Raw genomic sequence first — 27,713 nt, 5'->3', positions numbered from 1 at the left:
AAGGATAAGAAAGGGGGAGGGGCTGTAAAAGGGAAAGGTAGATTTGAGGGAGGTAGTGGTCAGAAGCAAAACACTAGGGAGGAGGGGAAGGAGGAAAAGAAGAGAAAAGTTTAACTTGGAGAAAATAAGATGGGGGAAATACAGAGTTAGTAATTTTAGCTGTGAATGTGAATGAGGATGAACTCTTCCAAAAGCCAGAATCTTACAATACATTTACAAGAAACATATTTAAAGCAGAATGATATATATAGAATAAAGGTAAAAGGCTAGAACAGAATCTATGCTTCAACTAAGGTAAAAAACAGCAGGAGTAGCAATCCCGATTTCAGATCAAGCAAAAACAAAAATAGATCTAATGAAAAGAGATAAGGAAGGAAACTCTGTTTTGCTAAAGAGTACCATAGACAATGAAATAATATCAGTACTAAACAATATATGCACCAAGTTAGTATAGCATCCAAATTCTTAGAGGAGAAGTTAAGAGAGCTGTAAGAAGAAATAGATAGCAAAATTATACTAATGGGGGAATCTCAATCTCCCTCTTTCGGAATTAGATAAACCTAACCACAAAATAAACAAGAAAGAAATTAAGGAGGTAAATAGAATTTTAGAAAAGTAAGATATGATAGACCTTTGGAGAAAATTCAGTGGAGACAGAAAGGAATGTACTTTTTTCTTGGTAGTATATAGAACCTAAACAAAAACTGACTATGTATTAGGACATAAAAACTTCAAAATCAAATGCAGAATTGCAGAAATAATAAATGTGTCTTTTTCAGATCAGGATGTAATAAAAATTACATGTAATGTAATAAAGGGCCAGAGAAAAATAGATAAAAAATTGGAAACTAAATAATTTAATCCTGAAGAATGAGTGGGTAAAACAATAAATCATAGACACAATCCATAATTTCATCCAAGATAATGACAACAATGAGACAACATACCAAAATTCATGAGATGCAGCCAAAACAGTTTTTAGGGGAAATTTTGTATCTCTAGATGTTTACTTGAATAAAATAGAGAAAAAGAAAATATATGAATTATGCATGCAATTAAAAGAGCTAGAAAAAGAATTTTTTAAAACCCAATACAATACCAAATTTGAAATTCTGAAAATAAAAGGGGAGATTAATAAAACTGAAAGTAACAAACTAATAAAACTAAGAGTTGGTTTTATAAAAAAATTAACAAAATAGATAAATCTTTATAGTTAATTTGATTAAAAAACAAAATAAAATCAAATTGCTAGCATCAAAAATTGAAAAGGGTGAAATTTCCACTAATGAAGAGGAAATTAAAGCAATAATTAGGAGCTATTTTGCCCAACTGTAGTTAATAAATTTGATAATCTAAGTGAAATGGATGAATACTTACAAAAATACAAATTGCCCATATTACTAGGGAAAATAAATAGTCCCATTTTAGAAAAAGAAATTGAACAAACAACTTGAACAAACCAAATATTTTGTGTCCTGCTTTCTAGAGCCCCAAAGTTGGGGTGACAAGACGTACTGTGCTTTCCCCCAACTTGGGGGCTCTAGAAAGCAGGATACAATACAAATGTATTAGGAATTTATGAGCAGATCAGTTCTTTGGGTTGGGTCACATCATACATAACAAAAACAAGAGAGGATGTGGAAGAGAAGAGGAGATATACTACATCATAACAGTTTATTTTCCTTTGAAGCCTTTTTATAGTAATCTATACTTTATTTGTCCCCAGGTTTTAATTTCAAGGAGATTACACAGATCAAATGGGTGAATTTAGTATTCTGTATTATTTATCAGGAATGAATCATTGGTATGTTGCTTTTTATAATAGCATTTCAATGTTTATGTGATATAGGATAAAACTGTCAGCAGACAGTATCTAACAAAAAATATTCTCCCTTAAATTATACCATGACTTTCATTATTTTGTGTCCTCAAATCAGAAACTTTGGTCAGTGAAAAACAAATACAGCATGTGTATGTTGCTTTTTATTTGCCAACAATTTGGAATGGCCCACATTTTCAGACATCATAATAGAAAGAACCATACTAATAGAAAGGTATAAAAAGATAATGAAAGATTAAAACTACCTTATTAAAATTTCCCAGCAGTGAAAAGAATTGCCACACGGAAATCCAGAATCCCTTGTCATTGGAGATATTCAGATGCTAGATGAACCCTTGTATTAATAAAAGGGATTTCTGATATGATGTGGAAAGAGGTAGCTTTCTAGGTCTAAGACTTCATAAATCTCATTAAGATGAAAAAAATCAATAGAAAGGAATGGCTGTGGACCTCAGAATGGAGATTGAGCATCAAGAAAATTAGATTAGGCCAGGAATGGGAAATCTGAGGGTGGAGGGTGTCAATCTTTCCAATAAGCAGATTGACTTGTCAATCTCTCTTGCTCTCAAAAGAACACATTTTTGTCACACAATCTGAGATTTAGAATTAGAAAGGACTTCAGGAATCATCTACTTCAACTGTCTCTTATTCAGAAGAGAAAATATAGTAATAAGGAGGTTAACTGCTGGAACTCTGTCTTCCCAGAAATCAGCCAGAGTCAGGATCACTAAACGTCTTTATTCTTGATCTTTTACGGTCAAGGTCAGGGGATTAGATCTAGCAATCTCACACACACACACCTTCCTCTCTTAAACACCGCGAGAGACAGAGAGTGAGTGTCTCAATTTCCTCTTCCTCCTCCTACTCCTCCCACACACGTCACTTTCCCCTCTTTGTCCCACCAATCAAGTCAGCACAGAATAGCTGAGGAGGGTCAACCTTCAAACAAGTTAATAGGGAACCTTCCAATTGGCAATTAGTCTCACGTGCTTCATTATCCAAGTGCATTTGCTCAGTTCTAGCCCTTTACAGTTAACTGATCTGAAATCACACAGGAAGTACCCAAGGTAAAGTAGGAACCCAGATTCTCAGATTCTAAATCAGTGAGTGCTCTTTCTCATTTTTCTCTTTTGACTTCAAGGCCAAAGATAGACACATATAAATTTTACTGTACTTTGGTCATAAGTAAAATAAATTTCTGAAGCTGGTGTCTTGATTTAGCAAGGATCACAAGACCTTTACCCCAACCCAAAATTGCTCATTTAATATGAGTAGTAAAGATGGCCTTACCTCCAAACCTAATTTTCAAAAGGAATGCTGTTAGGGCATTGCCAGACTAGTTATTCAAATCATGAAAACTATTCTTGTGTAAATTTTTAAAATGCAGTTGCAGCTATTTTCAATTGGATATTTAACCACTAATCCAAACATCTTGGGCTTAATGACCTAAAGTGAGGAGTAAAATGAAGGATCAAGTTGTAGTAGAAATCCGTACTTTGATAACAATACTACCTAAACTAATCTATTTATTTAGCGCTATACCAATGAGACGCCCAAAAAACTATTTTAATGACCTAGAAAAAATAACAACAAAGTTTATATGGAAAAACAAAAGGTCAAGAATTTCAAAGGAATTAATAAAGAAAAATCAAATGAAGGTGGCTTAGCTGTACCAGATCTAAAATTATACTATAAAGCAGTGGTTACCAAAACTATTTGGTATTTGGCTAAGAAATAGACTAGTTGATCAATGAAATAGGTTGGGTTCAAAGGACAAAACAGTCAATAACTTTAATAATCTAGTCTTTGACAAACTCAAAGACCCCAGCTTTGGGGATAAGAACTCATTGTTTGTTAAAAATTGCTGGGGAAAATTGGAAATTAATATGGCAGAAACTAGGTACTGACCCACACTTAACACCATACACCAAGATAAGATCAAAATGGGTTCATGACCTAAGCATAAAGAATGAGATTACAAATAAATTAGAAGAACATAGGATAGTCTACCTCTCAGATCTATGGAAAAGGAAGGAATTTATGACCAAAGAGGAACTAGAGATCATTATTGATCACTACATAGAAAATTTTGATTATTTCAAATTGAAAAGCTTTTGTACAAACAAAACTAATGCAGACAAGATTAGAAGGGAAGCAATAAACTGGAAAAACATTTTTACAGTCAAAGGTTCTGATAAAGGCCTCATTTCCAAAATATATAGAATTGACTCTAATTTGTAAGAAATCAAGCCATTCTCCAATTGATAAATGGTAAAAGGATATGAATAGACAATTCTCAGACAAAGAAATTGAAACTATTTCTAGCCATATGAAAAAGATGCTCCAAGTCATTATTAATCAGAGAAATGCAAATTAAGACAATTCTGAGATCACCTGTCAGATTGGCTAGAATGACAGGGAAAGATAATGCAGAATGTTGGAGGGGATGTGGGAAAACTGGGACACTGATACATTGTTGGTGGTATTGGAAATACATCTAGCCATTCTGGGGAATGATTTGGAACTATGCTCAAAAAGTTACCAAACTGTGCATACCCTTTGATCCAGCAGTGTTACTAGTGGGCTTATATCCCAAAAAGATCTTATAGAAGGGAAAGGGACCTGTATGTGCAAGAATGTTTGTGGCATTCCTTTTGTAGTGGCCAGAAACTGGAAACAGAGTGGATGCCCATCAATTGGAGAATGGCTGAATAAATTATGGTACATGAATGTTATGGAATATTATTGTTCTGTTCTTAATGACCACCAGGATGACTACAGAGAGGCCTGGAGAGACTTACACGAACTGATGCTGAATGAAATGAGCAGGACCAGGAGATCATTATATACTTCAACAACAATACTATGTGATGATCACTTCTGATGGACATGGCCCTCTCCAACAATGAGATGAACCAAATCAGTTCCAATAGATCAGTAATGAACTGAACCAGCTACACCCAGCAAAAGAACTCTGGGAGATGACTATGAACCACTACATAGAATTCCCAATCCCTGCATTTCTGATTTCCTTCACAGGCTAATTGTACACTATTTCAAAGTCCAATTCTTTTTGTACAGCAAAATAACTGTAAGGACAGGTATACATATATTGTATTTAACTTATACTTTAAGAGAAGGGATGGAGGGAAGGAGGGGAAAAGTTGGAACAAAAGGTTTTTTTAATTATCAATGCTGAAACATTATCCATGCATATATCTGTAAATAAAAAGCTATAATAAAAAATTTTAAAAATTTAAAAATCAATAGAAACATAAAAAAAAAAAAACTTAATCTCCACTGACCAAAAAAAAAGAAAGAAATTGTACTTTAGGTAAGAGTTCTTTTTTTATATATTCTTTTTTAAATTAATTTTATAATTATAAAAAATTTTTTGACAGTATATATGCATAATTTCTTTTTATAACATTATCCCTTGTATTCATTTTTCCAAATTTTCCCCTCCCTCCCCTAGATAACAGGCAATCCCATACATATTAAATGTGTTACAGTATAACCTAGATACAATATATGTGTGTAAATCCAATTTTCTTGTTGCACAGTAAGAATTGGATTCTGAAGGTAACCTGAGTAAAAAGACAGTAGTACTAACAGTTTACATTCAATTCCCAGTGTTCCTTCTCTGGGTGTAGTTGTTTCTGTCCATCATTGATCAACTGGAAATGAGTTGGATTTTCTTTATGCTGAAGATATCCACTTCCATCAGAATATATCTTCATACAGTATTGTTGTTGAAGTGTATAGTGATCTTCTGGTTCTGCTCATTTCACACAGCATCAGTTCATGTAAGTCTCTCCAAACCTTTCTGTATTCATCCTGCTGGTCATTTCTTACAGAGCAATAATATTCCATAACATTCATATTAGGTAAGAGTTCTTAAAAGATTTTCTTTCTTTTGTATTTTAGAGAAATCATTAAATATATTTAATAAATAAAAAGAAATAGCTCCAGAGAAATTTCCAATGCTGAGTATTAATAGAAATATGTGTAAAATCAAACTTGTTATGCATGCTGAGTCTAACTGGACAATGCCATAGTTAAATATCAGAAGGTTCTGGAACCACCTCACTTGAAGATATACTATACTACTCACATCTTACATTATTATGCATCTTACATAAGGAACTCATAGTATGAATAATTTTATTCATTCCTTTACACGAATAAAGAAGTTAAGAAGAGAGCAAAGTGATTTCCTCTCAGGAAGGAGGGAGGGGGAAGGAGAAGGCAGCTGAAGCTAATTAATTGGATTTCTTTGCTTGAGTTCCAATTAGGAGATTCTTTGTGAATCATATTTGTACTTGAGGAAAGACCACCACCACCTACTTCACCACTGCTTCTCAGATCTTGAGATGCCCCAGGACTGAGAACCCAGAGTCTTTGAAATAGCAATGCTTCCAGTTTAGTATCCATGGCCACCATCCCCAAGAGCAACCACTGCAGAGATGCAGCCTGGAAACTATTCCTGCAGGCAAATGAGGACAATTTGTTCCAAAAACTGCTGAAGTAGGTACTGTGGAGCATTTAGAGCTTGTTCAGGCATCAATGACACCAAGCTCATTCACTGCACTGTCTATTACCAATCTTCTTGATTCTTGTCCTGCCACTGGACTTTGATGATTCAGAGAGAGTAAATCTGATGACTATGAGCAACTCTGCTGCATTAAGTACAGTTCACACACAAGTCATCATCAACACATCTGGGTTGTCATGATCCTCTTCGAAAATGAATAGCCACATCTTTTGAAGACTCCAAAAAAAAAGCTGTCAAATTCCTGGCACTATCAAATAGTCCAACATCAGAAACTATATTTTAGTGGAAATGACTTTAAAAGACAATTAACACCTGTTTTGCCACTGTACTCTGAGTAGTGTTTCCATCTGATTTGCAGCTGAAACCTTCCATATGTGTTGTCTCCTCAGAATGTAAATTCCTTGAGAACATGGAGTTTCTATTTGTACCTACAATGCTTTGCATATAGTAAGTATTTCATTCAAGTCTTGATAATTTTTGCTTCAGAAATTTTTGAATCCTTTCCATATTCATTGCTACCACACTAATTGGTTTATTTTTACCTTACACTATCAAAATACTTTGCTAATCTCAAAAATTATCAAAAAAATAATATCAAATAATATCAAAAATATATCAAAAATAATTTTTAAAATATCAAAAAAAATCCAAACAAAATCCAGGAATATATTGGACAGCAGCTGTGACAGCTGACCGACCTATGCTTACTATTTATATAAATGGAATACCATTTGAAGGATTGGTAGACACAGGTGCTGATCATACAGCTATTAGAGGTGCCAATTGGCCCAGTCACTGGCCAAAGATTAAGGCAGACACCTACATGTCTGGGATAGGAGGATCAATAGCAGCAGAAGTTAGTGCTACCCCTTTGAGATGGATATTTGAAGGTGAAACAAGAGTTTTTACTCCTTTTGTGGTTGAAAAAATCCCCATCAATCTGTGGGGAAGAGACATTTTACAGCAGATAGGATTACAAATAAGCACTTTGGCTTTTTAGGCAGGGCTGCTGTTGAAGGCCTACCTGCACTTTCACCGGTTCCTATTCAGTGGAAGACTGATTCACCAGTGTGGGTAGAACAGTGGCCCTTAAGAAGTGATAAAATTCAGGTCTTATTAGACATAGTGAACGAACAACTTGACCAAGGACACTTACGGCCTTCTCTAAGTCCTTGGAATTCCCCAGTATTTGTGGTGAAAAAGAAATCTGGAAAATGGAGGATGTTAACTGATCTAAGAAGAGTAAATGAACAGATGGAAACTATGGGAACTCTTCAGCCTGGACTTCCATCTCCTACTCAGTTGCCAAGAGAATGGCCTCTTTGGGTTATAGACATTAAGGATTGTTTCTATTCTATCCCTCTAGATAAGGAGGATATGAAAAGATTTGCTTTTTCAGTGCCTAGTGTTAATTTGGCTGAGCCTTAAAAAAGATATGAATGGACAGTTTTGCCACAGGGAATGAAAAACAGCCCCTACTATGTGCCAAATGTATGTTGCTGCTGCTCTTGCTCCAGTAAGAAAAGCCTTTCCAAAAGTAATATTGTTACATTATATGGATGATATTTTGGGATGTGCAACTGAGGAACAAATGTTAGAAGCATGTCTACAAAAGACCATGGAAACACTAAAGTACTACAAACTGCATATAGATACAGAAAAAAATTCAAAAACATGCTCCTTTTCAATATTTAGGATATGAAGTATACCCTAAGACACAGTACAAAAGCTTTCTTTAAGAACAGAGAAGTTGGACACCTTAAATGATTTCCAAAAATTAATAGGAGATATCCAATGGATGCGTCCAGTGTTAGGCTTAACTACCAATCAACTACAACCTCTATATGACATTTTAAGGGGAGACAGTGCTTTAAATTCACCACGCCAGCTTACAAAAGAAGCACAAGAGGCTTTGAGAGAAGTTGAACTGGCTTTATCCAATGTGGTTGAGAGAGTCACTCAAAAACCCTTGGAAATATCAGTTTTTGCTACACAAGAGGCACCCACAGCAGTCCTTCATCAAGGAGACAGAGTGATTGAGTGGGTGAACCTTCCAGCACAACCAGAACAAAGCCTTACTCCTTACCCAGTGCTTGTTGCTAGGATTTTATTAAAGGCCATTAAGAGAGTAGTACAATTATCTGGAATAAGTCCTGAAAAAACATACACATTCTATACTAATGCACAAATTAATGTATGCTGTGAGACCATCCCAGAATGGCAAATTTTAGTGGCCACAGCTCCAAATTTTGCACATGGATCTCCATTAAAGATTACTCGGCTACTACATAATTGGCAATGGATTTTTGAAGAAAAGGTTTCTAAGGTTCCTCTTAAAGGACCAACAATCTTTACAGATGCCTCCAAAGAAAATATTTGTGCTGTATACTCTCATGATTTAACCATAAAGAGAGTAGTCAGGACTCCTTTTAAGTCCATTCAGCAGAATGAATTATTTGCTATCATGCTAGCTCTTACTTATTAACCAGGAGACGTAAATATAATTACTGATTCAGCCTATTCAGTAGGTGTAGTACAAAGAGGAGGTGGGAAATGCTCCTGTTGTTCAGAAAAGTACTTAACTCCATTGTTATCTGATTCATCCTCTTCAGCTAGTTTAGTTGCATCCTCCCCCTCTGGCTCTTTCTTCTTTTCCTTTAGTTTAACAATTTTTAAAGCCACTTGGATTAAATTGTAGGTATGAAGTGTATCTTTGGAAATTAAGTTTGGTTTGTAATCATAGTGTTCTCCTACTAATTTCCACTCATCTGGGTCCAATTCTTTTTCCAGAGAAAAACAAGGACATATGACCTGCAGAGTTTTTAAAAGTTCAGTAATCTCCTCCAAAATTATAATCAATCCTTGGCTTTTCATAACCTTGATAATACTCTCTAAACATTTTCCTTGAACAGAAACAGAAAGCTGTTGTCTAAACATTTCACTGAAATTCTACTTTAGCTCTTTAACAAAGTTTACTTGTTACTCACGCTTCTGGGTCAGAGAGACTTTTCCACTGGAATCAGGATCTTGTTTGTCTCTGTTTGGGCGCCAAAATGTGAAGGTCTGTGCTAGCTCCTCTGAAGGGCTCAGAATAAGTCCTTGCCCCATGTTGAGCGCCAAAATGTAAAGGTCCTGTCGTCTCTAAGTTATAATCCTTCTCTGGGAGGAGATCTCTTTTCTGTAAAATCTTTTCCTCTGTGAGCAGGTTTCTTGGGAAGCTAGCTTCTGGAGCCTCCAGCCAGAGCGAAGATAGAATCTTGAATCCTCTTCTTCCTGAATCCTGGGTCTGAATCTCCTCCAGCTCTTGTTCATCTAGACTGCTTGTCCCAGGCCCAATGTTGTCTTCTTTTATCCTCACAGAGAATGGGCTTGTGAGAACTCAGGGGCTTGTGGGAAAAACTTCAACCAATGAACTTGCTTCTTTTAAAGGTTGTGCAAACTCCTTTTCAGAACTCCTTTTAAAGGTATAAACTCCTTTTCAGAAGTCTAGAGGTGTGAACTCTGAGCTAGAGAACTGTTTAGATAACCTGAGTTATCACCTTGTAATCCTAACAAATCTCATCCTATTTTTTTCTCATTTCCATGCCTTTCCTTATACCACTGACCATGTAAATAAAGTACTTCTCCCTCTGATCTATGAGTTACATGTTTTTGTTTTGATCAAGGATATTATGAACTTGTCATGTCTATTGAAGTAACTCCCTTTGCTTTGTTTGCATTGTTTCTATTAGGCTATCTATCATCTAGTTGCTCATGCTTGAAAGTATAGTATTATCTTTAACTCATTTAGTATTTATAGTATTTATCTTTAATTCATTTCCCCTCATATTTCATATATATTGATCAGGCTTTATCAGTTCTATCACCACAATTTCTCATAATCTTATTTCCACTTCTCCCACACTAGTAGAAGTCATAATTATTGTTCCAGACTATTATTTATAACAAGTCTACTTTCACTGACTCCACCCCTCAGTCCTGTCCTTTATATAGCTACCAAGATAATCTCTCTCATGCACAGATCTGGTCATGTAACTCCTCAAAAAATTTCAATGATTTTATACTGCCTGCCAAATAAAATTTAAACTCTTCCCTCTGACATTCAAGGCTTTCTTCAAGCTGTTAATCCAACCAACTTTCCAGCTTTATCTTATAGTATTTTCCTCCACATCCCATATACTAAAACCAAACTGGATTATAATCTGCTCCTGAAATATACCTTATGCTTTCCCATTCCTTTGCCTTTTCTTAAATTGTTCACTGTGCCTATAATATCTTCTTTTTTTGCCAGTGGAATTCTAACCCTTCCTTTAAAATCCAAAACAAATACTGCTTCATTCAGTATTTGAATCCCTCCTGTATTCAGATGGTTATGTACATATGTATACAAACTAGGAATCTTAACATAAAGGCAAATTTAACCTCATAGCTATAGGTGAGACTTGATGAGATAGAACACAAGCTGAAATAAATCTTTGGAAAGGTTCATTCAAATTTATATATATATATATATATATACACACACACACATGAGGGAATGTAGGAATTTGAGGGAACATGGTGGAAAACATTTATATAAGACCATCAGAAGCAGCAAAAGTAATATTGTCAGTGCTATACTATACTTGGAGAGAAGGAATTAGTTAAGGATTTTGAGAAATGGGATCAGTATGTTATATATTTAGATATCTTCTGAGATTTTTTTCTTTGCCAAAAGTGAAACAGATGATTTCTTATTCTTTAATGATAATTTTGTGAGTTCCCCTCCTGGGAGGTCCTTGAGCTGGATGACTATTTATTGGCATGTTTTGCCAGATCCAACTTGATTCTTCATTTGGTAGGATGGGATGGCCTCTGCGGTCTCCAGTTCTAAGATTTTACAATTTTCTTAATAGAAACGTCATTAAATTCTATAAGATTATACATATTAAAATCATTAATGAAGATAATCCAAAACTTTAAAATTATTTTATTCACAGAATCATGGAATTTGAGAGAAGAAATCTCAAGAACTTTTTAGTGCAACTCATATATGGAATCCCAACTATACTGTATCCAACTACCAGCTGTCCAACTTTTGCTTAAAAAACTCTAAAGAGGGGGAAATCTGCCACCTCTGGAAGCAAAGTCATTTAATTCCATCTAATTTGGTATGTTTGGCAAATTGAATCCTGATAAGAGGGCATTATTTTTTTTCTAAATACATATTTATCTAGATTCCTACATATATAGAAGTAATTTCTCACTGATATTTAGTGTTCCATATTATTGCCTAATTTCTATTACAAAATAGTCTAGCAAATAAAGAGAAAGGTCCAGAATAAGAGAAGCCATGCCCAGTAACTTAAATTTTTTTTCATGTTTACATAAATTCCCTTTTCACCTCTCATTTGAATCATTTACTTATCATTCCCTAATCCCACATTGATATTTCCTTTTTCTTTTTGAGACACCATTTAAAAAACTTAATTAAGGTGGAATTAAATGTCTAATTTCCATCTGCTTGTAGTTTTATCTGTAAACTTAATGAATGAGAAATTCTATCCATTAGATATCAATTCAACAAAAATCTACTAGGTGCTTACTATGTGTAAACTACTATGTTAGGCTTCGAGAAAACAAAGACAAAAGGAAAGCAGCCCTTAAGTTTATATGCTACTCTAATTTTAAAATGTTTTTCTAACTTATGCTTATATCCATGCTTCCACTTCTTTTCTGACCACTCTTTGTTTACAATTTGGCCTCAATACATAATTTACTGCTCTCTCAAAGGTCACCAGTAATATCTTTTAACAACTAAATTTTATCCAATCTAAAAAATATTTCCACTTTTTGAGACAATTGACAGTTTAAAAAATTGCCAAGCATCTTTGTACCTAAGATTTAAAACTGCAGCATAACTTTTTTTAATGCAAAAAAACTCACCCTTTATACCTTTAATTATCATAACTGAGAAATGAAGTTACTGTTACCAGTAAAGATACCTGATCTCATGGTTTCTGCACATGGTAAAGATGTGGGCAAACTAGCAGACTTATACTACTGTGTATTTCTTTTGAATAACCTTAATTTTCCAAGGATAGATTGTCTATCTAAGGTTAAGAATATACTTATTTGGAAGGGCATTCTAGTTACATGATTTTAAATTTAATTCTAACAAAAACTTTTAGTTGAAAAGAGATAATAAAACAGAACTGAATGAAACTATTTTCTTCTATGATTTTTACATTAACCTGTGGGTACAAAATTTTTCATTTATTATTTCCAAGATAAGGAAAACATTCCAATTCATTTTTATAAGCACACACATTGTTTATGAACTATTTAATGAATAAACTTGAGACTATGTTACAAATCAATTTTAAGTAAATTGATCTACACTACAAAATGGGGAAGATAATACATTTCAAACATAGGTGGGTATACAGTAAACAAGTGGGTCTAAAACTAGACCATCTGAGTCTCTGAAAAGGCAAGTTACCGGCCACTCACTAAACATATGGTGCTCTTCTCCCTTGATTATATATTAATCAGTTATTGACAAAAGAGGATAAGGAGAAAGTACTTTTGTACATACCATTGCTTTCAAACTATCTCAGTGATCTAGTACAATCAGCACTGATTCTTACTAGTTTTCTCCACATTTAAACCTTTATATATTGTGAGAATCATCCTGAATCTCAATTATCTGCCTCCAGAATCAAATACAGTTCTGAAAAATTATCAGAGATTATTTTATTATGCTTAGGAATAATATAGTCTTGCTTTTTGGTGAGATATTTCCTCTGGATTTTAATACTATTTTATATGAGTCACACTGTGGAGTAGTGAAGGGATTTTGCATAATGTAAAAATTATATATAGTCAAAGGGAAACCATTCACAGCTTTGAATTGCACTAGAAAGTGTTTAAGATGACAACAGAATTTCATTAAGATTTTGTATCATATCATTTCAGATATTTTATCCATTTTTATTGTTGAACATCAGAATATATTTTAACCAATGGTAACGGCAATATATGTTAGTTATTGGGTGTTTTTTTTTTTTTTAGAACAATGGATTAAATAGTCACCAAGTACTTACACATACTTCAGTAAGCCTGAATGTAAAACAGAATTTAATTCTTAGGGCTGTGTGATTATCAAAGGGCAGAAATCATCAATACTGTATATATCTAATTAAAGGATTTGTGTCCATTTCAAAACTTAACATAAAGAGAGCTCTTCTGAAGGAGAAAGTAGAAAACAGTACAATTTTGCTAAGAAAACAAAGAGTTGGCAGATATTCAGATAGCTAGCTGTCTTCACAACTCACATTATGTTTCTATTGTACACAAAATAAAAAGGGTGTAGATTTTAATATTAAAATTGCCAAACTCAAAAAAATAAAATAAAAATTTTTTAAATTGTCAAATTTTTCCCTTGTTAGAGTTATTTGAATACAAAAGCTACTGCAATGAGAAAAATCTTTCTTTTCAAATTCTTCCCTTCACAGTGGGCTTTTCTCCCTAAAATTAAAAACCTAACTAGTATGGACCAGGGGTAAGAATGGAAATTATCTGCTGTTGAAACCCTGCTTATGTTATTATTAAATCATTTATACTTTACTAAACGATTAGCATGCTGATAGGATCAAGAGACACCAGAATTTGTATTTTTCACTTTTTCTAAAACTTAAAATCTATAGTGTGTTTAACTGCTAATATTTCCATGTGCAGAAACAAAAATTGTGTTCCATGCTTGTCGACTCTATTGTTTTGTTCAGCAATATTTGATGTTTCCAGAAATGATGATCTTATCTTATTAGAAATTTGGGAACTTTTTCTTCCTCATTACTGAACCTAATGCTAAGAATGACCATCAAAAACACAAAGTTGAGAAGATAGATGATCACATCAAATCCTATAACAATGTAAGCTGCAGTTTTTTTTATTAAGATGCACCTGTCAATCAATTTTTATAAATTAATGTTCAAATTAGGAAAATATGAATAATTTATTAATCAGTAATTTTTCAAACCAATTTGGGTGAACATGCACATAATGATACTGGGGCTATGATGTATCTATAGAATTCTCTAGTCAGCATCTGTGTATGTTCAATGTTTATAAAAAAGGACTTTTTTTTAACTATAGTTAAAAGATCTCAGGTACTACATTTTCTACTCTACATCTGGAAGGTTTATGTAATTTTTTAAATGTAATTCCTATATTCTAAAAAAGTAAATATAAAAGGGCCCTTAATTGAGAGAATGTTGATTCTTTGGCTGGTTGAAGATAGCCAAAGAGAAATTTAAAAAATTATTTTGCACTTGTGAGTTATTGCACAAAGACTGTATCTCCCTGAGGACATGATGTGTTTTATCTTTATCTCCCCATCTCCTAATTCAGTGCCATGTACATAGCAGATGCTTAATAAATGTGTATGGAATTAAACTGAACAAGACAATTAAATGTGTATTATTGTTAAGTCATTTATATTGGGGTCAGGAGACCCCAGTACTGTGTTCATTTGTGTTTTCCCACTTTTTCATCACTTAAAATCACTTAAAATATGAGCAAAATTCTGTCTTTATCCTCATTAATCACAATTAAGATTACTATGAGTTTTAGACTTCCTGTCTTCTGTCACTCCATGCTGAAGGTGCTGAAGGAAGTACATAAAGATTTTCAGGTCCTAGGCCCATGGAGCTTCAACACACGTGTAGTAGCCTGAGACAGTTAATGCACCTCCACACATGCCCATATCTTTAGAGTTAAATATTAGATTATAATTTGCACTTTACCGATGTGGAATATGATTAAGTGATTCAAATCAGACAACATAAATGCCAGGGATAGAATAAATTGTCAATGTTTCTCAGGGGGAGAGAGGGGAAAAGGGAACGAAGGTCCAAAAAGCATGTTATATTCCCATCTCATTCTAAGTGACAAATTACAGGTCTAAAAGTTTCTTATATTTTTTTAAATTCTAACATTAATTTATTAAAAGCATTTGGAAATAGCCTTTTTTTTTCATCATAGTTTACTGCTGGTACAAATGCAGTCATTTGGCACTGTCTTTCAAAGTGCAGAGGGCAAATAAACTACAACTTGTATCAATGACTTCTGACTGAAATAAAACTACAACTTGGTCCAAGGTCGGGTTTTTTGGTTTGTTTGTGTGTTTGTTTTTGTTTTTGTTTTTAAAGATAATTATCCTTTCAGGATAATTTCCAAATCACGGAAGGGAAAATGATCTTCCTTTCCTCCCATTTCTGTTTAGACTCATTATAGAAATAACTGATATCTTTGAAAACTTTAATTGTCTCCACCACCTTCTTTTAGAGACTATCAGGGTTAAAGGATTTGCCTAGGGTCACACCACTAGTAAGTGTTTGAGGCCGATTTGAACTCAGGTCCTCCTCATTCCAGTGCTGGTGCTTTATCCACTCTATCACCTAGTTGCCCCATTTCTTCTTTTGAAAGGTGTAGAAGTTTAATTCTGTGAAACATTATTGGTCCAACGTGTTAAAAAACACATGCATTTCATCATTAATTTGTTGCACCTTAATTCCATATAACCCTGTGTCCCTTAATTTATCCACCATTCAAAATAAAATGCAAACATCACATACAAAAGATCATGTAATAAAAGACACCTGTTTCAATGTTTAAAACCAGTTTGAATTTTTTTGGAGAAAACTAAAAAGATTTCCACCGACAATGTCTCTTGTTCCACATGTAGCAGGGGTCTGAACAGGGGAAATTCTGATCAACTGAGCCCTTCCAGTAAAGTTGGACCTGCTCTCTGGTCTCTTGCTGAAGGATGTGCACTTTGCTGAGATAACACAGACATTCCTGATTGGTCCCTGTGGGGGGGGATGGTGTATCAAATATAACTGAAATCTGTGAATCAGAAGGGGCTACCCACTCTGTGGTCTCTAAGAAAAGCAAAGGAAAATGGTTCCGCCCACCTCTTTAGGGCCCTTCTTTTTTGGACCTCTTTGAGCACTTTTTCTCCCTTGGACTTCCAGCAAGGCTAGAGAAGGGGATCGTTTTTCTTGTTTTCTCAAGGAAAAGGGGGGGAAGGAGAGAGAGCAAGTCGTGAGAGGAAGAGATTTGATGCTGAAAATAAACCTGAATTAAAAAAAAAAAAAAAGAAAGCATATGATAATTGTGATCAGCTTAGGCTTGCCATGGTAGCCTGAGACAGGACCTGGCGTCTCTCGATGCTTTCTGCCTGTTTCCTTTCCTGAGCACAGACCAGCAACCAGCAATCCTGTGAAGAAGATTCTTCTAGTCTTAGTGGTAACCTCATGGGTCGAGAGCTCCAGAGTTCCAGATTCAAGCATCAGCTGACTAGAGAGAGAATAGCTTCCCAAAGAAAAAAGGCCACCACTTAAGAGTTAACCTGTGGTTGAAGGACTAAACAAGTCAATGCACTGGCTGACCAGGAAGTCTGGACCTTTTGAATTGTTCAAACAGTTCAGGTCTAAGGTGAAAGTGAAATATATGTCCAGCCATTCAACAAAGGGCTTTTAGGGGGAGTGTAATTCTTTGTTTGAGATGCTGTATATTTTCTGTACTTCTTGCTATATTCTTGTCTTTTATATGTTAAGCATTTGCTGAGGCAGAGGAAATAAACTCTCGTCTATATAACACACACACACACACACACATACACACACACACACACACACATACTCACACACACACACACATACACACACACACACACACACACACACACACACACACACACACAGACTGCTTTTCTTAAAGGGAAAATGTTGTCCCATTTTGAAGAAATTTTAGATGAAAGATATTACTAAATTTGTTTTAGAGTTCTATCCTGGGCCAGAGGGCAGATGCAGAGAGAGAGAAAAACTTTTCTTTGGGGTTATCCCCTCCCATTATGAATCTGTCTAGAGGAGCCTAGAGGCCCCCCTCACCTACGAGGGGGGCCTCCTGAACATCAAGATATACCTCATAAACTTGTTCTAATTAGCTCCAAATGCTTAATCCCTTTGCAGAGTTACATTTTGCTTTGGAATTTTTCTGTGATTTCTTTTTGGAATGTCTCTTTTAGTAAGTTAGAGTAAGTTTATATATAGTTTAAGTTTATTTATAGGTTTAGGTTGGAGTAAGTTTACACCTCTTTGGAATGCCCTGCATTTTTGCTGGGATGCTTGTAAGAAATTTTAGGTGCCTTATGCATTTGCAAAATATGATTGGGGAAATTTTTATCAGGATCTTTATTTGGATTGTCCTAGTTTTTAGATGAATCCCATTGCAGAGATTTATTAGTTATCTTCTATGGGGTTCCATGAGAGTAACTTTTACCCAGAGTAGTTTGGTTTCTCACTTCAGTATTTAGTCAATCCCAAGCTTCTAATCCCTATTGGAAGAACTGTACATGCTCTGGGAAATAATTTAGGACTAGATTTTTCCCTAGTAAGGAGGAAGCTTGTTTTTATTTTTCCTTTTCCTTTTTGATTTTGCTATGGCTAACTATTGTTTTAATTTTGCTCATTCCCAATTATTTGGGGTCCAAATAAATCCTTTAAGCAATAAGATAGATGGTAACCTATGGCAGCTTTTAAAAATGTGGTTTGTATAACTGTATATTTGGGAATGAGTATAATCTCCAGGCTTGCTAGCTATAGTAGGTCTAGGTTCTCACAAAAACTTTTAATTTGGGCTGAATAGACATTGATGGGAATTTTTATATGGCACTTAGGAAGGATTTAATAATCATGCTATATGAAATCTGCTGAGAATTTTTAGGAGAAGGAATTAAAAAGACAATGTCTGAGCCTCTCAGGTTCCTCAGAGAGTAATCCAGAATTAGGAATATGAAAAAGTAGGCTGAAAGAACCCTAGATTGATTTATTAGGGCAGCAAATATTTAATTAGTGGAAGAGAAGTTGAACTGAGAATCTCAACGCTACCAGATAAAATTATAGTATATGAATCTGTCAGAAAAAGAGTACCATTATATCTTCAACATAAAGAAGATCCAACTCACTTCCAGTTGATCAATGATGCACAGAAACTACTACACCCAGAGAAGGAACACTGGGAAGTGAATGTAAATTGTTAGCACTACTGTCTATCTACCCAGGTTACTTACACCTTCGGAATCTAATACTTAATGTGCAACAAGAAAATGGGATTTACACACATATATTGTATCTAGGTTATATTGTAACACATGTAAAATGTATGGGATTACCTGCCATCGGGGGGGAGGGAGTGGAGGGAGGGAGGGGATAATTTGGAAAAATGAATACAAGGGATAATGTTATAAAAAAAATTACTCATGCATATATACTGTCAAAAAAACTTATAAATAAAAAAATTTTAAAATTTAAAAAAGAAAAAAAAAAGAAAAAGAGTACCACTGATGGAGCTAGACATATGCTCTGATTTCTTGTTGAGGGATACATGCTTTACTGGAATGATACCATGATTCTCGATTAATCCCTATAGCTTGAAAAGTTGTGCCAAAGATGATTGGCTAATAAAAGGAAAGAGTCCGCATTTGTGGTCTATAAGAAAAGTGAGGCAAAATGGTTGTCCCAATTCTTTTGGGTCTATTACACTCATTATACTACCACTCCAAGGTAAAGGCCCTTGGTGGGATGGATGGACAAATATTTAATATTCACCTCTCTACAATATTTTAATAATTCACAAAGTCCATGAATGGCTTTCTTTAGTCCTTGAATGATCTTTGTGTTGGCCTTCTCCTTGGAGAAATCCTTCTCACTTTGGCTAATGCCTGAAATTGGAATTCTCAACTCCCTGAGCTCCTCTCAAGATTGCTGGTTGCTGACTTACTCTAAAGAGAATGAAATGGTCTAAAGAGGGCAATAGGGACCTCAGGTCCTTGCTCAGGCAACATAAAAACATAAACAATATAAATAGTAATAAACAATATAAATAATAATAAAAACATAAACAAGCATAAGCCAATTGGCACTATTACATGCCTCTCAAGAAAGCCACCAATGCCACTGGGTGAGGGAAGAGAAATATTTTTTTTCTCCTTCTCAGAGAGAGGAAACTAGAAAAATCAAAGAGGTGAGTAGAACCATTTTCCTTTGCTCTCCTTATAGACCATAGAGTGGACAGATCCTCTAGTCTTGAAGCTGCTGGTTATCATTGATGCAATCCTTATAGTGATAGGGACCAAACAAGAATTTCTCAGTCGTCTCAGCAAAGCACACATTCCTCAGGCAAGACAAATTGCATGTCCATCTCCATTGAAGATGCCCCTTTCCCTTAAATGGTCATGCTCAATAACTTCATCAAATAGATGGGGAGCACTCAATTGATCAGGGTTTTCTCTGAACAACCTCCAACTACATATAAATTGGATACATGATTTATAACAAATGCAAGACCAAGGCATATCCTTGAGTATTACAGCTTATCCATGTTGTAAAGAGAGAAAACACCCAAAATCTGAGTCTAACAATAAAAATAGCTATGTAAAAGATAATGGGCTGATGTGGAACAATCCTGGGAAATATGCTCCTGTCATAAAATATCCTGGACAATTTAAGGCATCCCATAGGATAATGAATCCACATAGCTACCATAGCTGTAATAAATCATGTGGGGTTTCCTCAAAATAGATCAGAATGTTCAATCTAATTCTAGAAAATCAATAGGATTTGGAAACATAGTATATTACATTAGGGAATTAGAGGGGTTAAGTTAGAACCTAACTGTAACAGTTTAATCTGTAGAGAAGTAGGATGACTGCGTTAAACGTATTTCTTCAACAAAGATCCACAAATAGTATAAGGATATGCCTCTGGAGCTTTGAAGGAAGAAAAGATCCTATAAGGAGAATCCGAGTTTTGCTTGTTTAAGTAGATACATGAGAAATGAAAGCACCCTGACTATACAAGGAAGTTGATGTGATTTTGAGAGCTACCAGGTAGAGCCCTTTCCCTTCAAAATATCACTCCCATTATTTCCTACTCTGAGAGATTCATTCCTTCAGGTTTAGAAGGCTCTTTAGTCTTCATGTATCAATAAGTAAAATTCAAATAATACCCTTTTTTTCAGGTTAACATTTCATAGAGAATACTGAGAGCTTGCTAAGAAAAAAGTCTCCCATGAAGGCAATACTTGCTACACAAAAAGGTAGGGAAGAAGATAGAATTTGATTACAATTAAGAGGAGGAGGTGTGAGCAGACAAACTTTGTCTCTTTAACAAATGTGCTCATGGAGAGCCCAATCATAGTTTACACTATTCTACATGTCCCCTAAAGTCACTTAGTGACTATGTGTGCCTCTGTAACTTTCAATGTGCTATTTTTCCTGCATACTACAAAATCCATACAAATTTAATCATTTTGATTTAATTGTGGCTGGAAATCACTATGCAATAGTAAGAATTGTGTCAATAACTTTTTATCCTTCAATGCTTAAGGGGTCTATGATTTTATCAGTGTGAGTCTTTTCTTCACCAATTCCTCCCATGCCTTAACACCAAATGGTCTCTATGAGCTATTGTAGTCTCCCAAAATTCATTACCTGGTAGGCAGAATTATGATAAAGAGTAACCCTGATACTTTGCTAGACTGGTCTTTAGACCATCACATATAATCTGTCATCAATCCATATTCCAAGTTGTCCCTCCACTCTAGGACCTAGACCAGAGTTTGTACTCCAAAAACATTACTTCCACATCACAATGGGGCATCAGAGTGAAGTTTTTGTGAAGGAATTATTAAACCAAGCAAATGATGATCTGTTTCCAATGTTAAAAGAATTTAGGATTTGATAATTTTCCAGCTTTCTAGCTGACCAAATGAATACATGCTCAAGAAGACTTTCTTACTAATAACTATGTACAAAATAGTTTTACCTCTGGTTTTTCCTGATTTTGATCCATATTAAGTAAAGATGGTATTTTAGATGTGTCAGTTTTCTTTGGTTCCCTCTTCAGCATCTTTATCTGTTTAACTTTTATAAAGAGACAGAATCATTACTATTTATAATTCCTAGCCTGAATTTTTTTTTTCCTTTTCATGGGTTTTGCTAATAAATTCTAATGCATGAAAATGTCTTTTACTTTCAGTTTCTTGGCTTACTATCAAGATATTAAAATCTAGTTTGTTATTCCTGATAGTAAATATGCAAAGATAAATTATTCTTCTAGAAAACTAATATGCTGCTAAATATAACATACAAGATATTCCTTTTTAAGTTCTGAGCTAAATTTTTAAATAAGTAATTCAGGAATGTGTTTCCTTGTGTACTAAGCATAACATTATTGCTATTACAGTAATTTATCACCAGATGTCACTGTTCTTTAACTTAATAAAATAAATGCTATATGAAAGGCAGCATACTTCATTATGAAATTCAATGCTTATTAAAAAGCTTGTCATTAATTCTCAGAACACTTCTAAAAGTATTAAGTAAATACTGTATTTATTTCTACACTGTGTGAGGGAAACTGATTAGGGTTATTTGTTCCAAGCCATATGATAAATAAAAATCTAGAACCAATGTTCTAATAATCCAGGAATATTACCTTGCCATATTTAGCAGTAAAAGCAATGATCTACAATTCTGATGGATGTGGCCCTCTTCAATAATTTGATGAATCAAATCAGTTCCAATAGAGCAGTAATGAATTGAGCCAGTTACACCCAGGGAAAGAACTCTGGGAGATGACTATGAACCACTACATAGAATTTCTAATCCCTCTCTTTTTGTCTACCTGCATTTTTGATTTCCTTCACAGGTTAATTGTACACAATTTCAAAGTCCGATTCTTTTTGTACAGCAAAATAACTGTATGGACATGTATACATACATTGTATTTAACTTATACTTTAACATATTTTATACGTATTGGTCTACCTGCCATCTGGGGCATGTAGGGGGTGGTGGAAGGAGGGGAAAAACTGGAACAAAAGGTTTTGCAATTATCAATGCTGAAAAATTACCCATGCATATATCTTGTAAATGAAAAGCTATAATAAAAAAAATCATTAAAAAAATCAGTGATCTAATATTCCATCTTTTAAAGCTTTTTCTAACTCCCTTTTAAAATTTAATCAATGAGAGAATATTCTAATTTTTATTTAAATATGACAAGATCCCAATAATTAAAAACTCATATAAGTTTGAATCTCTTGGATATTTGTAAATTTTTTTCCATAAACAACATATCAAAATTAAGGTTTTACTTTTTTAAAAAGTCTTATAAACAATGCCATTTGAATCTGTAGAGACCTAAGCAATAAATTTATACCTTCTATTCCTTTCATCTCTTTTGACTGTATTGTGAAAGGCAGCTCTGGGAAATGTATCTCTTTCTTATCATTCCTTAAAAGGTTCAGTTTCCTTTTGTTCCCATTTGTTATTTGGTCATTTTGAGCTGTTCGCTCATAAAGTGTGCTCTTCTCTGTTTGATTCTGAATAATAACAAAAATATATGTATATGATTATTCATAAAATGACAGGATGAGAAGAGACCCCCAAGTTAGTCTTCTATATCCACATGAATCTGCATGAAAAACAGCTAAACTGATTCTTTGTTCTTAAATTAGTCCAAAGAGTACCTAATTCACTATCATATTTTCTGACTGTGTCAAGAAGATACAGTCAGGATTGGATAAAGGGAAAAAAAGATATAGAGAAATGTATGACAGTTCTAATTCTAATAAATATTTTAGAAACTAAAGTTTCTGCATATAGAACCTTATGAGAAAGAGATAATTTTTAATGTGAAAAAACCATAGTAGGCATAAAAATTATGTCCAATGGTCCTCAAACTTTTTAAATAGGGGGCCAGTTTGCTGTCCCTCAGACTGTTGGAGGGCCAGGCTATAGTAAAAACAAAAACTCATACTTTGTCTCCGCCCCTCAGCCCATTTGTCATAACCTGGTGGGGCCGGACAGATAAACGTCCTCTGCTGGCCACATCTGGCCTGCGGGCCATAGTTTGAGAACCCCTGGATGACTATCAGAAGTCAGAAACTTGTGTTCTACTGTTTACATTTCACTACTGTACAAATCATTTCAGTTTTGAATAGCTTGATTTCCTCCTATGTAATATATAAAATGAGATGTGCATTTTGTTAATTTATTCCAATTAAACTTTTTTGTAAGCAACTATTTTATGAAATCCAGTTAGTAATAATTTTAGTGAGGGAAAACAAAAAGAGCTGACCTGAAAGTTCCATCTGTACCTTTAAAAAGGAAGATGAAAAAGGAAGAGAAGAGGAGAAAAAGGAAAAGGAAGAGAAAGAAAAAGAGGAGGAGGAGGACGAAGAGGAAGAGTCAGGTTTACTGATCTTTAAAGAAGTATAAAAGCTCTGCTGTAGATTTAAGTCTCAGGAAGAAAATTGTATTTAAAATCAAAACTGGATTTAATAAATTGGAATAGGGCCTCAAATGTAATAATGGAAATGAAGTATAAATGTAGAAAAAGGACAAATTTAAATGATTAGCTCCTTGAACTTACCTGAACAGAACCTGCATCCTCTTGCTTGTTAGATATGGACTGTGTAAGAGACTGTGAGGAAGTCCTTCTCTTTTTAGCTTTTTCAGATGGCTTATTACTGAGAAATGAATATGAAAAGCTGTTAAAACTCCCTGGAGAAGCCAAAACCTCTGCTTCTGCTCCAATCCAGGATAAATAGAATGTGTGGAACACTTTCTCAACACTAGCACTAATGTCAGTGCTTGTTCATTCACATTGAACAAAGCATAAAGTCAAGGCAGAAAACCAACAACTTCTGGTCACTAAGGCTTCTAAGAGTTGTTCATATTGAAGTGGCTCATCTCCTTTCTATGGAGGACTACAGACTATGTACCTTTGTACTTGGGTTTCTGGCATCTTGTTCAGTCTTATCCAATTCTGGCTTCTTTTCCATGTTACTAAGCTTTTCTGTGCCTGAAGGCTGTGCCCTTCTGTCCCTAGGCACTTAGCCTGTTTTCCTGACACTCCTCTGACTCAGACCCAGGCTATAAACTTGTGTTTTCATGACTTGTGTTCATTTCCTAGATGCTTAGACCTAGCTCATCAAATTATATGTCTACTATTTAACCTGATCCTTAATATCCAATCACTTTTTACTCTGCTTCTCCTCTTGGACTTACTTGGATATTCATTTAACTCTAACTGATCTGAACATCTGACCCTCAATCCATTGATCTCCTTAGGCTTCTTCAGGCTCATCTGCTTCTACAGTTGCTTCAAAAACAGCAAAACAAACGATAAATATGAAATTGACTCAAAATAGAATTGTTTTCCTAAACTTTTTGACTGTTAGAAAGTATTTCCAGTTTTTATTTGACTTAATGGGGACATATATGATTATAAATAAAGATTTACTTAAGTTACTAAGATTTACCTAATACTGCTAGAATTTGTACATTTCATCTTTCACAATCAAAACATTTCATATACACTAATCATTCTTTTCACCACTAAAATCATCTTTTAATGCTCATCATGCATAAAGGTATCCCCAAAGTCTCAAAGCCTATACTAGAAGAATACAAATTCTAGCAAGATCTACCAAACCAGAAAGGCTTCAAAAACTAGTCTGGTGATGGACTAACTGCCAGAAAACAATCTAGCTATAAATGGAGGGGCTCTTCACTGGTTTGGTGAAAAAATGATGAATTTTTTTTAGCTGTATCAATGTTTGATAACTATCCAAGTAATAAAGGGAATTTGCATTAGTAAAAGGAATACATACCCCAACATTTAAAGATTCTTGAGGTACTGAATAAGTATTCATTCTTTGTAATATACCTGATAAGAAAAAGTTAAATCATTTTTGCCATTTACTAATATCCTATTATTTCCACAGTTGCTACCCACCTTGTAGTTATGTGGGTGAAATGTGAGTTAGGATTTGCAGCAGTCAAATTACTGCTATTAGGATTAATGGGTGGCATAGTCATAAACCCGCCCGCATAGACATCTTCCTTCATGTTGTTAGAATCATAGTTGAGATTTGCAGGGATAGGTGATTCGGTTGTTACAGGTTTATTATCTTGAGAAAGAGTATGAAAAAATTCTGAACTGTCCCGTTGGTAATATTCACTTTCAGAAACGTCTCCTTTCCCTCCTTTTACTTTAAAAATTCGAACTTTTATATCCTTGGCCTTTTTGTCCTTGTCCCCATCCTAGAATAGATATATCCAAATTCTGAATATAGAAAATAACTTAGTCAATAGAGGCCTAAGAAGTTTCCTTCTATATATTACAGTTTTCCATATACAAAGTGATATTTTTTCAGAAAAATAGACAAACAAATCTTCACCTTTCCTATAGTTGAACTACTTGGCAATGTATTTCCATGAATTGTTTTCCTGTCTTCTTTAGTGAATTCAGTTTCTTTAGAATTCTCTTTGGGCTTTATGAATGAATTGACTTTTGCTTCTTGCAGTAACTTAGCCCTCAGTTCTGGTATGAATCTGATAAAAAAAATGCAATCACAAATCAATTTATGCACAAATGCTGAATCTTCATGTTCTATTTGCTCTAATATATTCATCAACTATGTAACAAATACATTTATACATGATGAAATGAAGTCAACAACCATTTCTTGCTATGTGCCAAGCACTGTGCTAAGCAATGGAGATACAAAGAAAGGCAAAAACAATTTATATTTAACTCAAATATATTGCTTATTAATAAAAGTCTTCCAAAATCTTTAAAAGTAGGAATTCTATAAGCTTGGATTGTTTTACAACTGAAAAATAAACAAACGCTCCTTATGAGCAACAAAACTCAGGAAATATAAACATCTGTTTCAAATTGTTAAAGCCTACTGACTTGAAAGAGAGCATAACACAGTAGACAGAATAATTAATTTGAAGCCAAGACGACCTGGGTTAAAATTCTACTTCTGATACTTATTAGCTATATGTCTTGAAATGAAGGGTGATTAGACCACATGAAAGTGAATACTGCCAATGAGACAATTCAGAAAGATTCATCCACTCTGTCAGGTACTATGAGAGCTTTCCTTTCTGTCACCAAACTATAAAAATGGAAAGAAATATGTATTGTAAGTCACAATCTCTATTTTGCTTAATTTATTTTTTATGGGAAAATATGAGAGAAGTGACAATTGTTTATTGGAAAATGGTTGATGTATTAAAATAAAATGATTCAAAATAAAACTTTTAAATTTAAAGAACAAATGTTAACAAAACCAGAAGTATGTATTTTGGTTTTGAAAAATTATATTAGGCAATTGGGATGTAGAGTTAGAGTTAAAGAGAAAAAATAAGGTATTTATATAGATCTGGGGCAGTGAGGGGTACAATGGACAAAGCATGGGGCTTAGAATAAGGAAAGCTCATCTTTATGAGTTAAAATCCACCCCAGACATTTACTAGATGTGGAACCGGGGCAAGTCACTTAATCTTTTTTGCCTCAGTTTCCTCATTTGTAAAATGAGCTAGAGAAGGAAACGGCAAATAATAGAATAGCAAACCACTCAATATCCTTGCCAAGAAAACCCCAATAGGGTTCACAAGAAGTCTGATACATATGAAACAACTTGATCATGGATAATATAGATCTGGAGGACGAGTGTATATATATATACATATATATAAGTGACCCAAAATAAAACTTTTCCTCTCTCTAAAACTTATCCATATAGCTAACCCACATTTTTCTTTCTGATTTGATTAAATTTAAAACTGAACTCCCTGAAGTCTGAAAATAAATGACTAAATGCTGAGAATAACTAGTATTGATTTATATTGCACTCTAAAGTTTACAGAATGTTTCATATATATCTGATCCTCATAGCAATCCTGTGAGATAAGTATTATAACTATTATTAGCCTCATTTCATAGCTGAGAGAACTGAGACTCAAAAATGTTAAGTGATTTGAAGATGATTTCATACATAGGAAGCATCAGAGGTGGGATCTGAACCAAGATCTTCTTTTGCAAGTCTACTGCTCCATTTACTAGGTCATATAACATTTCAAATGGTATTAGAATAGGTTCTTAATTCATTCGCAACTTTCCCCATTATTTTTTAAAGCATAAGTAGCAATCATAAAGCTGCTTGTTTAAAAACTATTTTGCCAATAAAGTTATCTGAAAACACTTTTGCACTCTACTGTGGGGAATTTTTTAAACTATAAAAATTATAGTCCCTTGAAGAAGTTTACAATCTACCTACTCCAACAGCTTATTATTTATTCTAATTAGCCCTACCCTTCCCAATGTCCATTTTAATATGAATACATCTAAGTACAACATGGTGTGAGAGCAACTATAGTCAACAAGTAGTATGTTAACCCTTCTTCTGTCC

General features: G+C 34.3%; 1 protein-coding gene across 5 annotated transcripts in view; it reads right to left on the bottom strand.

The window, feature by feature from the left end:
* Positions 1 to 27,713, bottom strand: part of CDKL3 (cyclin dependent kinase like 3) — an 87,034-nt gene that overhangs the window by 9,298 nt on the left and 50,023 nt on the right. For 4 of the 5 annotated variants that reach the window (XM_074290913.1, XM_074290917.1, XM_074290915.1 and 1 more), the window contains 6 exons: positions 25,692 to 25,845; positions 25,247 to 25,554; positions 23,879 to 23,975; positions 22,664 to 22,826; positions 21,266 to 21,363; positions 16,005 to 16,246 (listed from right to left, as the gene is read on the bottom strand). In XM_074290913.1, the coding sequence (XP_074147014.1) occupies positions 16,049 to 16,246; positions 21,266 to 21,363; positions 22,664 to 22,826; positions 23,879 to 23,975; positions 25,247 to 25,554; positions 25,692 to 25,845 (1,018 nt within the window). In that variant the 3' untranslated portion in view covers positions 16,005 to 16,048. Of the gene's footprint in view, positions 1 to 16,004; positions 16,247 to 21,265; positions 21,364 to 22,663; positions 22,827 to 23,878; positions 23,976 to 25,246; positions 25,555 to 25,691; positions 25,846 to 27,713 lie in introns of those variants that run through there. The other variant, XM_074290916.1, reaches the window with a different exon arrangement.

The sequence above is a fragment of the Sminthopsis crassicaudata genome, chromosome 2 (genome assembly GCF_048593235.1).
Source record: "Sminthopsis crassicaudata isolate SCR6 chromosome 2, ASM4859323v1, whole genome shotgun sequence".
Taxonomy (NCBI): domain Eukaryota; kingdom Metazoa; phylum Chordata; class Mammalia; order Dasyuromorphia; family Dasyuridae; genus Sminthopsis; species Sminthopsis crassicaudata.
The sequence above is the reverse complement of the archived record's forward strand: the minus strand, read 5'-3'. Positions and strand labels throughout refer to the sequence as shown.